General features: G+C 41.6%; 1 protein-coding gene across 3 annotated transcripts in view; it reads right to left on the bottom strand.

Annotated features, from left to right (window-relative positions):
* Positions 1 to 222: 222 nt before the first annotated feature.
* sytl5 (synaptotagmin-like 5) overlaps positions 223 to 15,433 on the bottom strand; it is a 39,811-nt gene continuing 24,600 nt past the window's right edge. The window contains exons 6-17 of one of the 3 annotated variants that reach the window (XM_062402869.1): positions 14,503 to 14,640; positions 13,587 to 13,695; positions 13,327 to 13,456; positions 11,721 to 11,833; positions 10,970 to 11,065; positions 6,090 to 6,268; positions 5,680 to 5,782; positions 5,424 to 5,585; positions 5,207 to 5,315; positions 3,863 to 4,001; positions 3,563 to 3,771; positions 223 to 2,528 (exon numbers count right to left, since the gene is read on the bottom strand). In XM_062402869.1, coding sequence (XP_062258853.1) covers positions 2,386 to 2,528; positions 3,563 to 3,771; positions 3,863 to 4,001; positions 5,207 to 5,315; positions 5,424 to 5,585; positions 5,680 to 5,782; positions 6,090 to 6,268; positions 10,970 to 11,065; positions 11,721 to 11,833; positions 13,327 to 13,456; positions 13,587 to 13,695; positions 14,503 to 14,640 — 1,630 coding nt within the window. In that variant the 3' untranslated portion in view covers positions 223 to 2,385. The remainder of the gene's footprint in view (positions 2,529 to 3,562; positions 3,772 to 3,862; positions 4,002 to 5,206; positions 5,316 to 5,423; positions 5,586 to 5,679; positions 5,783 to 6,089; positions 6,269 to 10,969; positions 11,066 to 11,720; positions 11,834 to 13,326; positions 13,457 to 13,586; positions 13,696 to 14,502; positions 14,641 to 15,433) is intronic. The other 2 variants (XM_062402871.1, XM_062402870.1) reach the window with 2 other exon arrangements.

The raw sequence follows: 15,433 nt of genomic DNA, 5'->3' as shown, positions 1-15,433 counted from the left end.
CTTCATTAACTTTAGGTTTTTGACACTTGCTGGCTATTTGAAAACCTTCGACTGGGTGTGGAAATTGCAATGATAAATGACTGACAAATATTTTTGTACACTCCTTCAGTCAGAAATACCCAACTAGTGTTGGAGCTACTACTTACAAAGAAAACACAGAAATAGTCTGGTATACATTTAGAAAAATTGGAAACATTCAATAAATCAATCAAACAATTAGACTATGGAAAGATGTGTTTATTTGAAAATATTCCCGTAACATATTTTGGACAAAAAGGCTTGAATGGAGTGAATCTGATGTTTGGAACAGAGACACCACATGATGTACATCAAGAGCTTCTTCAATTAAACGGGTATTGCACGAGCCTCTCATCTAAAATACATTGTACAGTGAACACCATGAGTTATTACTTTAAGTGTGGAGTGTGAAACTATTTTGCTCTGCGAGTTCGGTTTTGCCAAGGACGGGCGTTGGGAAACTGGCAAACCGACATGAAAAATGGATGAGCAGGGTTTTAAACTGGAGGAACCTTTTTAATTCATCTTTTGGTGAACTGCGTGATTCGTCACAGGATGGTGGGCCGCGGAGCCGCGAAGCCGTGGGTGACAGGGACGAGGTGACCGCCACTGCCACGTTATCGGGCTCCCCCTGAGACGAACGCAGCGTTGCTCAGTGCTGACTCACTCTATCACACAGCGGCGGCCCTAGGGTTCCTGGGAACCCACCGCAAATCACACGTCCTCTTCTGAGTGTAAATCAATGTCATTATCAGTGCTTTTAATAACCTCCTTTTGTTCTTGTCTAATACAGTACCATGCATATCTATTATCACACTGATACAGTGTCATGTTCATTTACATTGAATCTAGTCTACATCATGGATCCATCCAGACTTTGTGCCACAGATTATGTTTTACCAGACAGTCAGGGGTGGAAACGAACTGAGCGGGAGTACTCCTGTTACTTGACTTGGTCACAATCACGGTATAATGTTCAGTATCATGAAAAAGGATTTTCGAATTTGGCAAGATTTGACCTCATGGTGTCGCTGCGGTGAAATTCATAAATCACCAAAACAACAAGTGATTAACCCTCAATTGGACTGATTGCCACCAAGTTCGTTGTGTTGTAAAATGTTGAGAAATTTCCTGGATGAAGGGAAAACTTTGGCTGATCATCTCACACAGATTCATCCTCTGGGGACAATGACTCTCTGAACAGCCTGAGCCACAGAGCGACGCATGTAACATGTGAGCATTTGTATGATTTGTGGGTCAAAGGTCATTATGACCTTGCAATCTTTTTGAAATATTTTCTCATACAAGTGAAATATGAGAAAACTGAACACAAATGTCAACAATTTATAATATTACGAATTAAAAATTATGAATATTTCGACCAGAAGGCATTACTGACTCGTTGGCGGAGTTTGAGTAAACTTAAACGTATTTGGGTGAAGTATTTCTACTTCCATCCATTACCTGTGTATTTGTATGGTCTCGACCTTACAATGCAAAGTGCCTTCTTATGATTTGGGGCTATACAAATAAAACTGAATTAAATTGAATAGAATCTGGAACACTTATCCTGTGAGGGTCGGGGGGAGGGTACACACCCTGGACAGGTCGTCAGTGTAACGCAAGGCCAACATAAGCTTTAGATTCTTCAATCATCAATTAACATGGACTCTGGGAGAAAACCCCACACAACAGGGGACTCAAACCAGGAACCAGGCTACCGTGCTACCCTCTGCAAAATAAAGGCTTATGGGGGGTTTCTCTATTTGGATCCCTCGTACATCTGAAACAGAAGCATGGCCGTGACCACACAGTGTGTACGTACTCTGAGGAGTCTTCAAGTGTTCTCAGCCCCTCATCACCCTGCTTCAGTTATAATTAATTGGAGTGGGATGGCGCAGTCGCACTAACACCAGTCACTTTCCACCCCTGAACACAGCTGTTAATGAGGCACCATTGTGTGCTTCAGACCAGGATGGAGCTTCGTTGTAAAGGGAACGTCTACGTTTCTACATTAATGGTTGGTGCGTTGTCGACTGTGGTCTAACTCAGCCGTTACTACACGAGGAAATGACTCTAGTAAATGAATCACAGAGACGAGGACGGACGCATCAGGAGCCACACTGTGTGCTTATTCTGTAGCTATAGTAAGTTACATACAGGTTTCTGTTTTTATATTCAGCGGTGAACAGCAGTGTTTGGTCAAGACTAGATGCTGAGTGTGTAAGGCATGACTGGCTGTTCTGGATCTGAACATCTCAGGGTGGAGAACAAGTCGGGATCAGTCTCCACCACTCCAACCTTCTTCTTTTTCTCTTCCTCCTCTCCCTCCTTCTTTATCCTTCATCCCCTGGGCTTTGGTCCGGCTCATGTCTCACGTTTGCGCATGCTGGATCGCAGCATCAGTGTGCACTCCTGAGGGACCTCTGGGTTGTCAGTCATGCGTTGCCACACCCGCTGTTCCTCCCCGTAGGAGTCCATCCAGTCTACCTCACTCCCATAGCTTTTGCCTTCAGGGGAGAAACAAACAAACGAGCAAACATTAGTTTTAGTTTGCTAGAACTACTCGTGCTGCGGAGCCCCGAGGAGACAAACGCTCCCTCGGCACTCCGCTCACTCTTTAATATTTGATGAACTGTAAATGAATGGATGAATGAATTAAGTTCCGAGGCCCTGGGCTCACAAAACAACACATTTTCATAGGACTATAAGGGCATCAGTAAAATGCATATTTGAATTCACTCGATCTAGATTTCTATTTGGGTCTGAACAAAATTGCACAAACTCATAAATGGCATGTCTGAGAACATGTTGAAAAACACAATGTTAAAGAAAGTGAAAAGATTCCTGGATTCCCCTGATCTGGATTCTCACCAAAACGTTGAATCCGTTCACTGGTTTTGTATTAAGTATTTTGAATAAGCCTTCTAAATAACATAAAAATGATTATCAAGCTTCTTTGCAACAAACATACAAACAAATCTATCAGATTGTCAAAGTTTAGTTTAATTATGTTTCAATTGTTATAATGTACAGTAATTGAGAAAAAAAAATGTCTGTCACATTCTATAGAATTAAAGAAATCAAGATTCGATTAGTTAAATATTTATGAGTTCAAAATAAAGAACATGTTAATATTTGAAGAACCAAATTAATCTGTTAGCCCGAACACTGAAGTACAGCCTTTCTTAAATACGACGAGGGGTAGTAATGTTAATATTCTGCTGCAGAAATCACATGTTTTTGTTTACGTGTCTCGCTCTTCCTCGTCATCCTGAGATGTTTGTATAATTTAGTTTTTTTTCAACTTTGTGTGTCTGACATTTTCCTGCTCTATGGGCCAACTCTGACATTTTAGAGACATTTTTCTCCGGAGCTGGCAGGGAGAAGCTCTGGAAAATGTCCGGAGCAATTGATTTGGACATATGTGTTCTCATGCAGCTCTCTTGGTAATTTCAGGAAAAATGTCTGGAGCTCAGTGCATGTCTGAAAGAAGCTCTACCAGAAAGCTCTATCCAGACATTTGACTTTTTCTCACACATACCTGTGCCGGCTCCCAGCCTGACTCCTCCCAGGAAGACGTTGCTGGCCAGAGCCTCTTTGTCCCACACGGTGAGCTCCAGGCAGACGTTGTCCAGGTCCCCTGGCTGCAGGCCGCAGTAGGTGAAGGTGTGGTTCCACTGCGGGTGCACTGTGCGTCGCTCCACCGCCGTCTTGTGCTTGGTCGACTTGTTGCTGTCTGGAAGCAGGTACCTGGGATGAAGGTGAGAGTTAAAATTACTGCACAGTGTTGGGGCTGTTCTTTGTAAATCACAGGTCATGTAACCAGCAGGGAGCAACTCACCCTTTTACAAACGGATCAGACGTTCCTCCAGACTTCACAGCCGTCAGATTTTTAGCTCCTTTGACGAGCAGCTCAACCATGCCCCCTTGAGGGAGGGTGAAGCTGCTCTTCTTCTTGCCTTTCAGGAACCCTTTCTTCACTGAGGAGGGAGATCGCAAACAAATCATTATTTATTTATGTAACACTTGAGAAAGAAAACAGGTCTGTAGTATGTACTTTACATGGAAAGCATATGAACGCAAGTGTTTACAAAGACAAACACATGGACGCACGACATGTTTTTCAACAGTAAGCTATACTCAGGTGTAACAAACCACACAACAAAGAATAGGCTTTAGATTTAAGGAAAACAATTCAACAGGTAATTAAGACTCAAACAATCAATCAATCAATCCAATTAAATCCCATGTAGAGTACTAGACAAACTATTAACTTTTGGATGCGTTGCAGCGTTTTTTGTAAATTATTTTGCATAGACTTATTTTTTTAACTTGCTTTGTCTCGTAACCTGTCTGTTCATCCCCTGACTAAAACCATCCCTGCAGTGCAGCATGGTATTGAGTTGAAGGATGGATGAGTGCAGCCTAATACAGAGAGGTCCTTGAAGAAAACCTGCTCTAACGCACACGGCCTGAGAATGAGGCGAAGGTTCACTTAAAGCAGAGAAAACACTGGAGAGGCTTCGAGTGGCCCAGAGCCCAGACCATCTGTAGAGGCCTGAAGAGAGCAGCTAACAGACGCTGAGATGTTCTGCTTGTTACCCATTAAGATACAAAGAGGTTATTTCTGTGAAAGTGGCTTCAACAAAGACCAAACCTTTGTGTACATTTGTAAATGAGAGATTTCGGTGTTTCAATTTTCATTAAATTTGCAGATTCTGAAATCATCTTTCACAAAACCATGTAGTGTATTGAACAAATGGGAAACTGAGAGTTAATTTCTCTGTCAAAATTTGATAATGTAATAGCATACCGAAGCCTGAAAGTTCCTTTCAACTCAATACGACTGCACAAAACTCCACATACTCCTAAATATCAGCTCCCAAAATGGGTCAGTTTCATCAATGAGTTATTCTCTGGGAAATTGGTGAAATCGTCAAAAAAACAACAATTTTAAAGTTTTAAGAAAGTAAAAAAAAAAAAAACTAGATCAGGACCCTTCATTTGGATCCACACCATCATTTAGTGGTTCGTTCCTGACCCATTAAACATCCATGCTGCCAACTAACATACAAACAAACATGCTAGTGAAATCATAATCTCCTTTGCAGAGGTAATAACACAAAAGCTTTTGCAACCTGTTCCACAATATAATAAATAATAGACATCATCGTTTTTAGTGTACCTTGCACTTGGTCCAGAGGCAGCGTAAGGTTCTTCTCTGCAGGTATATACTTCAACACGACTGTCAGTTCTCCTTTATACTGCATGGTAGAGTCTACACCGCTCTCCATCTACACAAACACATTTTCACAAACCTCTTAGGCACTTGTTGTGTGTTTGTAATTGTATAACCCAGGAGAAGAAGACAACATGTGTACGTGCTGATTTGGGGTTGCTACCTTTGGCTGCAGCGAGTACCACTCCTCAATCTGGGAATCGAACTCGCAGGTGTCCAAGGACAGCTCCACTTCTCCCAGGAAGCTGTTGTGTCCGAAGCGGTCGTGGTGCCACACGGACGCCTGCAGGGTTCGAGTCTCCAGCTGCGAGTGGCTGATCACGTACTGCACGACATGATGAGGAAACACAGAAGCTTTACTAAAAGAATGAAGCTTCATTGATCAAGACTGGCCGTTGGGGAGTTTTTCAGCCACTGACCCTCAGATTCTCATTGAAAACAGGGTTAATGTTGTTGGCCTTGATGCTCGTCTTCCTCTTGCTCTGCCGCGACATGTCTGGCAGCAGGTAAGTCTTCACATATCTGCAGTGAAAACCACACAGACACTCAGTCGAGCTCCATCGGAGGAAATCACATGCAGATTCGTCCTGTCCCCACTATATTACATCAGCTTCTTGCACAGGCAATTATGGATATTTGTGGCCAATATCAGTCAAATACAAAACTTATTTAGATGTTTTTTTTACAGAAAAAGCGATGTTTGGCAAGAATTCATCAAATTTGTCGATTAAAACAATGACATGAAGACGGATATTAAAACAATAAATGTTACTATGAAGAGTGACAGTGACATTAGCAAATATCTGTGTGTGTGTGTGTGCACTCCTACGCGTCCGTGCGCTGCTTCCTCTCGTCTCCCGTGGCCAGATTGTGACACTCTTTAACCAGGATGTTGAGCGCCCCGGTCTTGTAGCTGTAGCTGATGTTCAACAGGATCTCGCCGCTCACCCTGGCGTTGCCATAGTCACCAGTCTCGCTGTACATGCTCATCATGCTGTTTATACTACTCTGTTATGGAGACACAGGAGGAGGAGGAGGTCAAAGGAGGGAAAGAGGGAGGAAGATGTAAAGAAAAGACAGGTTACACACGAGCGGCACGGCCGGAAAAGAGGGGAGACGCCGAAAATACCTTTGTTAGCCTTAAAGTTTTTGCTAAATGCTGATGAAACATGGTGGAAGTACTTTGCAGCCCTTAATGAACATGAATAGAGTAAAAATATGTGTCGATCCACATTAAGATTAAGAATAAGATATTACATCACTACTACTGGATCCTAAGAGGGTCTTACTGTCTACAGAAGGCTTAAGTATTCAGTGGGCGACACATAGTTGAGATGTGAGCTTGACCTTGAGAGCACTGTCCTCAGTGAAGCTTCCCTCGGTAAATAAATGGAAAAAAGGTCAAACACTGTTGACCAAATTCCAAACATTTCTGTAGGAAGAGTCACTTTTATACCGTGTAAGTTTGCAGTTTGTATCATGTACAGAAATTAGTTTTTCATTTGTGTTTTGGCATTATTATTATTATTCACAAAAGATAGAAGAGGGAGAATGAAAGATGTCTGTGACACACCCCTTTTCAGGAATGAGCAGGACTCAGGATTACTGCACATGAAATGACGTCATGGGTCGGGATGATCAGTAAAGCTTTTCCCCAGAAGTGATGCATGCACACAACCGAGAGAGTGAAATGAAAGTGACAGTGATTCCCATGTGTGTGTTTGTGCTTTGTCAATTATTTTTCTTAAACTACCGATCTCTGAAATTCAAAGTTGAGAAAAATATCTGTTACAATATTTAAATCTTCTCAAATTGCTTAAAGAAAGATGAATTAAAAAATAGTTTATGTACTATCACATAAAACACAAGTGGAGCTCCTCTTAATCTGAAACTTTCAGATTTTAGTTGTTAAACTCAACATGGGCCATCTATTTTATAAATGAATGGCATGCAAAATAGTTAGTTGCAGTGGTTACAATATATTATTATTGGGCAACTGTGGCAGTCAACAAAATGTATAAACATAGTGTAATGTTGCCAGAATAACAATTTGAGCCTTTTATTGGTGGAAAGCAGCAATTTTAGTGGCCATCCAAAATATGACATGATAGCCACTGCTGTAACAGTGCCACAGCTGCTAGAAGATACAATCTACTAAACTGATTCCAAATGTTTAAGCATGAACCATACATTAACACACATTTATAAACATGAGGCCCAAGTTGAAAAAATACTGCAATTCCCCTTCAAATAAATGTGTATATTATATATATAGCTGTATAACCAGAAGAATAAACCAAAAAAAGACAAAAACTAAAAAGGGAAACAGTCAACAGTAAAAACACACACACACAAACTATTGAAACTTGTCTTGACTTCTTGTCTTGTTCTCACCAGTTAAATCCAGAAAGTTAACTGTATCTGTGTGAGTTAAGAGTCAGTATGTCTCCACCCTCTGAGCTTCATAGATTACAAAATTAAAAAGTCATAATTCTTCCACAAACTAGCTTACAAAACACATTTTACTTCCTCATATTGTTTACCTGGAAAACTCATTTCATGAACAAAATACCCCAGCAGGTAATTATAAATGCAGCATTTCTTGGGGAAGCAGGCTACCACGAGTGTTCAGGACAGGAAATAACTGGTATAATCCACTGATAATGGTATTCCTGTCCAGGGAAGACAGGTATACTGGAGAAGGTAAATCGTTTACCTCCTCCAGGGAGCCATTGGGATAAATGACTACTTCAATGTAAGGGGTTAGTCTTAATGGCAAGAGATGAGGATAAAACCACAACACGAATGAGCACAAACACACACCGAACATGCAGCTTCCTTTCGGAGCATACAGGTGTGTTTAAAGTAAATCTATGTATTATTGAATCTTGCATGTACTATTTGTGCTCTGCAGCTGCACCTTCACTCTTCTATAATGCAGTGGTGAATATAAACGCATGCACAAACGTGGAGGAGGAGACTTACAGTCTCAGCATCTGAGTCGGGGATATTCAGGTACCCCCACCTTCTCTCTGAGCCAGGAGTGGAAGACTAGCAGCCGGTTCATTTAAGAGACAGAGACAGGAAGGAAAGACGGAAGGCAGAAAGAGAGGGGAAGGAGAGACATCAGAGCTTTTGATCTGTTAGTGATAGAGGCAGACCCCGAGCACAGTCAACCGGCCCCTGAGGAGGAGCTGCACAAAACCCAGTCTCTGGCAGAAAAGCCAGAAACCCCATTACACTCGGTCACCATGGTGATTATCAGATGAAACAAGAGATTACAACTGATCTGGAAACAGCAGCGGTGAAATCAACACACAGACACAAACTCACAGACACACATGCACGCACAGGGTAACAGCTAGAACAAGAGAGATGATTGGTTTCTCAAATTACTTTATATTTTATTCTTTTGAAAACCATTCATTTCAGCCAGGTTAGCTCTAGAATGGCAATCATTTGATCAGACTGAAAAATCTAAACAACTGATGGATTCATTGCATTGGAAATCTGTAAAGAAATGACATGATCCCCTTGGGATGAATAGAAATAAATTTGGTGATGCTTTAGGGTTTTGTTAAGCACCAGCATCATGTCACGATTGCACTTGACCAGGGGCGTGTCTTGTTTGTCTTATATCTTCTCCTTTCCTTCAAATAAGACGTCCCTTACTCTGATGTGCCATGTGGTAATGTTAGTTTCTGAGGTCCGAGTACAGACCTAAAACTCTGAATAGTAAATCCTTACACACGCTCGGCACAGAGTGATGTATTGCTACTTATCATAATTATTCTGTCTTATCTCTGACAGCAGCAGAACGAGCATCTTTAAATCTATACAATGCTGCATATTTCATTGTGAGCTTTTTATCAGAAAGTAAATTTTCAATCCTTTACAGTGTATTAAGGGCACTATAAGAAAACCCGATACAATGGAAATAAAATGGTGGAGAGTAAATGTAGTACTAGCTCACAATGGTTAACAGAGAGTGATGTTCAGACACATGTAGCTTTACAGAGCTCTGAGGCTGTACACTCTTATTTCACCTCAACCTTTCCCAAATCATTAAAAATATACATTTATTGCTATTTGATGCAGCAGCATAACTTGATTAATAGAATAGAAATAGTCATTTCTCTAAAGCCTGAAAAACACTATAACACACAGTAAATTGCACAACAGTATAATCAATGGCACTAAACAGCACAACAGTTGTGCTTTCATTATCCACCCAGAGCCCTCTATGACACAACCGTGTGTTTGTGGGCAGAGTATATCACAGATTGAATCAATGAGGGACTCATCTATCTGCATAATGTCCCTCATCGCCTCCTTCCAATTCCATTCACTCTACCAACAGCAGGTTGGCGACGGCCGTTATTATACGACATAATAAATGAGAGAGGAAGCGCATCTGTCTTGGCTGCTTACTTCTCAAATTACACACTCACACAAACACACCGACGGTACCATGCGTCATGACAAAAGACAATTATGTTGGTCATTTGAAAAACGGGATTTTCTGCCAGGATAAGTTATAGCTGATCACGGGAGCCAATGAGTAAACATTGGAAAGTCAAAGGTTCCATGGTATTTAATATCATATTTAACCATGAAGAGAGCTTTGGGTTAATGTGCTGATGCTTGGAAATCCATCCATCATGTCTGTCAGCACAACACATTTCAATTCAATATCACTTCTCAGCTCCAACTCCTGAGTTAGTGCCGCTAACTCTGGAGTTGGAGCTGTGACAGTTTGTAACCAATTCACACACCCAAGCCTGATATTCATTAACCCATGTTGATTTTTCATCCACTGTCCCCTGGGCATGCACTGCACTTTGTTCACCAGCCAGTTTCTAGCCGCGTGTGCCTGCTCCTTGGTTCTGAGAGCGATCAGAACTATTTCTTAAATCAAAACGATGATAATAAGAGTAAAGAGAAGCATAAAGTTATGGGCCAGAAAAACAAAACAAAAAACAATTAGCTTAAGGATGGTAAAATGAGATTATGTTTTCATCTGCGTTTGTGAGTTAGTTAGTTAGTTAGTTAGTTGGTTGTCAGGAATAGCAAAAACTATAGATTTCCTTGAAATTTGGTGAAAGGTAAAGATGGTGCTGATTTGGATCAGAAATCAAATAAAGGTATTATATTGGAGCTTTCTGTAACATTTTTGTTGATTTCTCAGAAAATAGGGTCTTGATGCTAAGGGTCTCTGTTTGAGGTTATAGAAATAGGTTTGAAAGACAACCATTTTGCAAAAAATACTACAAAAACTGCATAACTACAGATGCCACAAGGGTTCTTCTAGAAATGTCTGTAAGTCATTTGAGTATAATGTTTAAAATATAAACCATTGAGTTGCTGTATTAACCTAAAGAAACCCTTCTACATAAACATTACTCTCCTTTACGAAGCAGTAATGTTTCACATTAACATACTACTAGTCAAGTTTTATAAATGCAGCAGGTTTCCCCAGGCTGTTATATTTGTGTTGCAGGTGTCCGTGACACAAATTGGCCCCACTGCTCACATGATGTTTACACAGTCAACACCGGAGCGTACAGCCTTACTCACTCCTCAGGTGACACTGAGGCAATGTGTATACAGAGAGTGCATATACACAACCTTTTTATGAGCACACAAGACTCTTTACAGAATATATTCTTCATATTTTTGTGTTTGCAGTGGCTTGAACACGGGCTTTACCGTTGACACTGCGTTGCTGAGGCGTCGCCGGGCCGTCTGGCTGTGGGCCGACATCAGGACATCGATGTCTTCCTCCGCATCCTCATCGGAAAAGTCCTGCAGATGACAGCGCTCAGTTTTAATCAAAAGGGAGGCAACGTCTGGAAAGCTGGCCAGTGCCTCTTTAGGATTTGCTCTGTGTGGGTGTACGCAGCCAGTTCCCGTAAATTCGATCAGACAAGTCGTGGACAATTGTTTTTCACCAGCAAAATCAAAATGTCACCGGGTGTACAGTAAATGGATTGGCGTGAAGGAAGGAGTACTTTTATGACCCAATAGCGTGTGTGTGTGTGTGTGTGTGTGTGTGTGACCCTGTGTTTGTATATCCATGAAGAGCTTTGAATGCAAATGAAAACTCAATAAACACAAAGACCGAGCCGCCACGTACAGGCCGCCTCATCCTCCACCTGTTTTCAGCCTACAGCCGTTTAGATGCTCCTCATGCTCTTTGAAGTGAGCTCTGAGTGAAATTAACATTCAGCCCCACATCTCTGACGCATCACGTTCAGCCACAGATCCTGAGCTGGATATGGACAACCAGTATTTATGGATGTATTTAAAAAGGGGCACGGACTGAAATAGCTAAATGTCTCTGTAAATGTCACACTCGAAAGCTCCGGCTGTGACGAGAATCTGCGGCGACACCGCTGCAGGAATATGGGATCAGCGTGTGGGGACACAGTAGGAACACAGGAAGAAGACATATACTGACGCTGTTTACTTTTTCGTTGAGCCCGGGGACAGAGCGGCTTCTGAGGCTGAGGGCCTCGTCACTGGTGGGTTCAGAGCCGGGAACTGATAGGTCCATCTCTGAGCGACTGTGATCTGGGAGAGAGGGGAGGGAAACAGGATGGGTGGGGGTGCAGAGGAGGAGGAATGAAGGAGAGACAAAGTTGTTTCAAAGACGGCGTTTGAAGGGAATGCAGGACTGGGAGGCAAAACACTGAGAAACGGAAGCAGACAGCGTAAGAGGGAGGAAACTAATGATCATGACCATGGTTCTGCTTGGATCAAGATCACGACTGTGAATAAAGTTCTTGCAAAAATAAATGGCAATGAATTTCAATTATTTTGCACTTCAGGTACAAGAAATAAAGCTCAACTTGTTTGATTTAGACTTGACATTTGAACAAATCCCATTTCCTCCGTGACATCAGAACCAACATCTGAACCAGGCTGGTTTTAAAATCAGTTGTTTCCCATCCTGTTTTCATATGCAACCATTTTATGAATGTGTGCGAGTCAAAATTTAATGTGGCCGCGTTCGTGTAAGTGCATCACCATCATTAGGCTTTTCTGGTGCGAGTACTGCATTAGCCATTGTGGTTGACAGTCGCACTCTTTCTTCTTCATGAGCTCAGTCATTTCTTTTTAATGTGGAGAGAGAGGAGGAAGCTGATGAGAGGGAGAGTTGACGAGACTTTCAGCCACAATATATATTTGTGTATTTGTGTGTGTGTGTGTGTGTGTGTGTGTGTGTGTGTGTGTGTGTGTGTGTGTGTTGAAAAAACTCCAGTCAACACAGTTAAAGTCAGGAACCTTGAAGATGCGTGACAAGAAAACCTAAAACCTGCAGGCAGGAGTGTTTCAAAGGACTTTGGGATTTCTGTGCGCGTGAGAATTCTGCTGCAGCTTGATTGAATTGAAGGGGACTGTAAGGCCTTTGCGGAGGTATGTGCTCTCATGAGTGCTATTCCAGTTTCAAAATGACATTAAAGAAAGTATCCATAAAGTAAGGGACATGTCTAAAAGAAGAATTATGGACACAAAAATTAAATGTATGATAAAATGATATATATATATATATATATATATTAAAAAAAGTACTAGGTTTTTATATGCTGTTGAAGATACGGTGTGAAACATCTGTGGGTGAAAGTGGAGATACTAAGCGGAGCCACTTTAAACTCTTCACACACAGCTGTCACTCGCAGAGATAAAGAGTTTGACACAGACAGAAAGTGAAGATGATTATACTTTAAAAGGAGAGAGCTCCACACATAAAGAAGAGCAGCAGCGAGTGACGGGGAGCGAAAGTCAATAATGTCATTTCTGCAAACGTACCATCTGGAATAGGGAATAATCTCGACCTATAAAAGATACTTAGCAGTCTGTGCCGCAGCCCTGATTAGCCTGTCTAACATCCCTTCTGATGTGATACTGCTTCCTCTGACACATTTTCAAACTGTGACTCTGATGGGGAAATGTTTGTGTGTGAGCTGTGAAGCTGTGAGACAACAGCAGGAGGCAAGTTGAGTTAATGTGGAGGAGAAAAAAGAAGAAGAAGATACAGGAGGAGTGGGATCTGATGGAGGTACCTGAGGAGACTGAGGCCTTGGACACAGAAATAGTCGGGGTGCCAGAGTTCGTCCTGTGATGGCCGACACCTCTCTTCTCGGGCGCACTGTCGCTGGAGTGTAAACTGGCAACGCTCTCCGCTCCGTCAGGCTGTTTGCAAACACAAACACAAACACAAACACAAACACAAACACAAACAAACACGTCAACACCAAAGCTGTCAAAAGAACATTTTAATCTAGAATGTGTGTGTTACAATGTGTGTGTATGATTTGCTGACCCTGACCCTCCGGTTGTCGCTGGCAGTGGACAATGTGTCCGGAGTTTGGGATCGCATGTTGTTAAGGACTGTGGGCATCCCTGAGGACTCCACGGCAACAACCCCGCCCCTGAAAACCAGTAAGATCGGAGTTCAACGACATCAACAAGTATTGAGCACTTGTCAAAGAACATTTTGCATGAAATCGGTCAGAAATAATAAGAACAGCTCTTTGTGAACCAGTGTTGGTGCAGCTTCAGAGTCCAGCTGGCTCGATAACTGCAGGTCACTTTAGCAGATTCAGAAAGTAAACTGCACAACAGCATCACCACAGGCCAAACAAACAGCCCAGGTCAAACAGGCAGGTTCACAACTGGCATGTAGTCAGTACCAGTGACAAAATTTTAAGAGTTGAACAGTAGTTGAACACTTGAAACAACCTGTGTGAGGTTGTTTGGCTGCGGTAGTTGGATTTATTTAAATATCACTTTAGCAGATGCTTCAATGTGACGGAACTTTCAAAACCATTTACTTCAATGTATTTAACTTTTTCAGCCATCGAAAACATCTGCTCCATTCAAATGAGGTTTTACACTTTAGATTTTATACTGAAGAGACCGAGGCTGCACCAACGCTGGCTGGATGAGCTCTGAGAACATCTGCTGTTGTCTCTGCTAAACAGGGATCTACATCGACTGTTCCAAATCTGAGTTAATCTTCTAATGTGCTGTAATATGTGTCCACACCATTGTTATTTTTGTACATCTTTTAATACCTTTTGCTAGTTTTATGTTTTTATCCTAAGTCTTTGTTTGCTTGCTAACACGTTCCTATCTTATCTAATTTCATGTCTTTGATTTTATTGTAAAGCACTTCCAGGTGCATTTTATGTATGAAAGATGCTAAATACAATTTATTGTTATAAGTATATTATTACCTGTTTGAACGTGGACTCGGAGCAGAGCGAGCACTTCGCACACTCTGAACGTCTCCGTCCGAACCAGATCTGACGCTGGCACTGTCCACTCCGTTGTGTGGCTTCAAGGTGAGTCGGTTGCCTTTTTTATTCATCCTTCTGCAAGCACACACACAAACACACACACACATACATACACAGAGCCAGTTATCTACTGTATATTAGAGATACAAGGTCATGTCCATTACTTCAGAGTCATTACACTGTGTGTCTGTCTGTTCTCTCTGCTTTATCAGGATCATCTCGGTCACTTAACTCTACAGTGTGCATCTTGAGAGACGTACAGCCCTGGTACATAAATATTTTATTCAATTATTTCCACTAAATAGGTTATTTTCTGTCCCATCCTGAAGTCTGCTGATTATGTGATCTGCGATGATCCAGATTTAGAATTTTTACCCAGGTTAGCTGAATGGCTGTTTACATGACGGTGATGTTGGTGTTGGTTGATCCACCACTTGGGTCCACACTGAAAAATCCTATCTGTTATTGGATAGATTGCCAAAAGATTGTGTACAGATGCTCATGCTCCCCAGAGAATGAATGAGTCATATTTCAGTGATCCTTTGACTTTTCCTCTAGCATCACCATTAGGGGTCAAAGTTCCCCAAAGTTGAACTCCACTCAAAGCCCTGCTGTGATTTGCTTCCCCACAGGAAGGAAAATGTTTAAGTTGCCTTCTCGCTCGCACAGATTTATATAATTTACATGTATTTCGTGTTGCATTGAATCTGTGAATATTTGAAAAAATCTGATATATGCATGTAAAGAAAACTTAAACAAAAAACATTTCTGTCTGTTCTTCTTTCACTACCTGAACAACCTATGGACCCCCTGATTGTCTATCTCTAATGTGTCTGAGGTTGAAACATTCAATTCTGCATATGAATAT

Source organism: Platichthys flesus, chromosome 13 (assembly GCF_949316205.1).
Source record: "Platichthys flesus chromosome 13, fPlaFle2.1, whole genome shotgun sequence".
Lineage (NCBI taxonomy): Eukaryota > Metazoa > Chordata > Actinopteri > Pleuronectiformes > Pleuronectidae > Platichthys > Platichthys flesus.
This window is presented reverse-complemented; position numbering and strand designations above follow the sequence as displayed.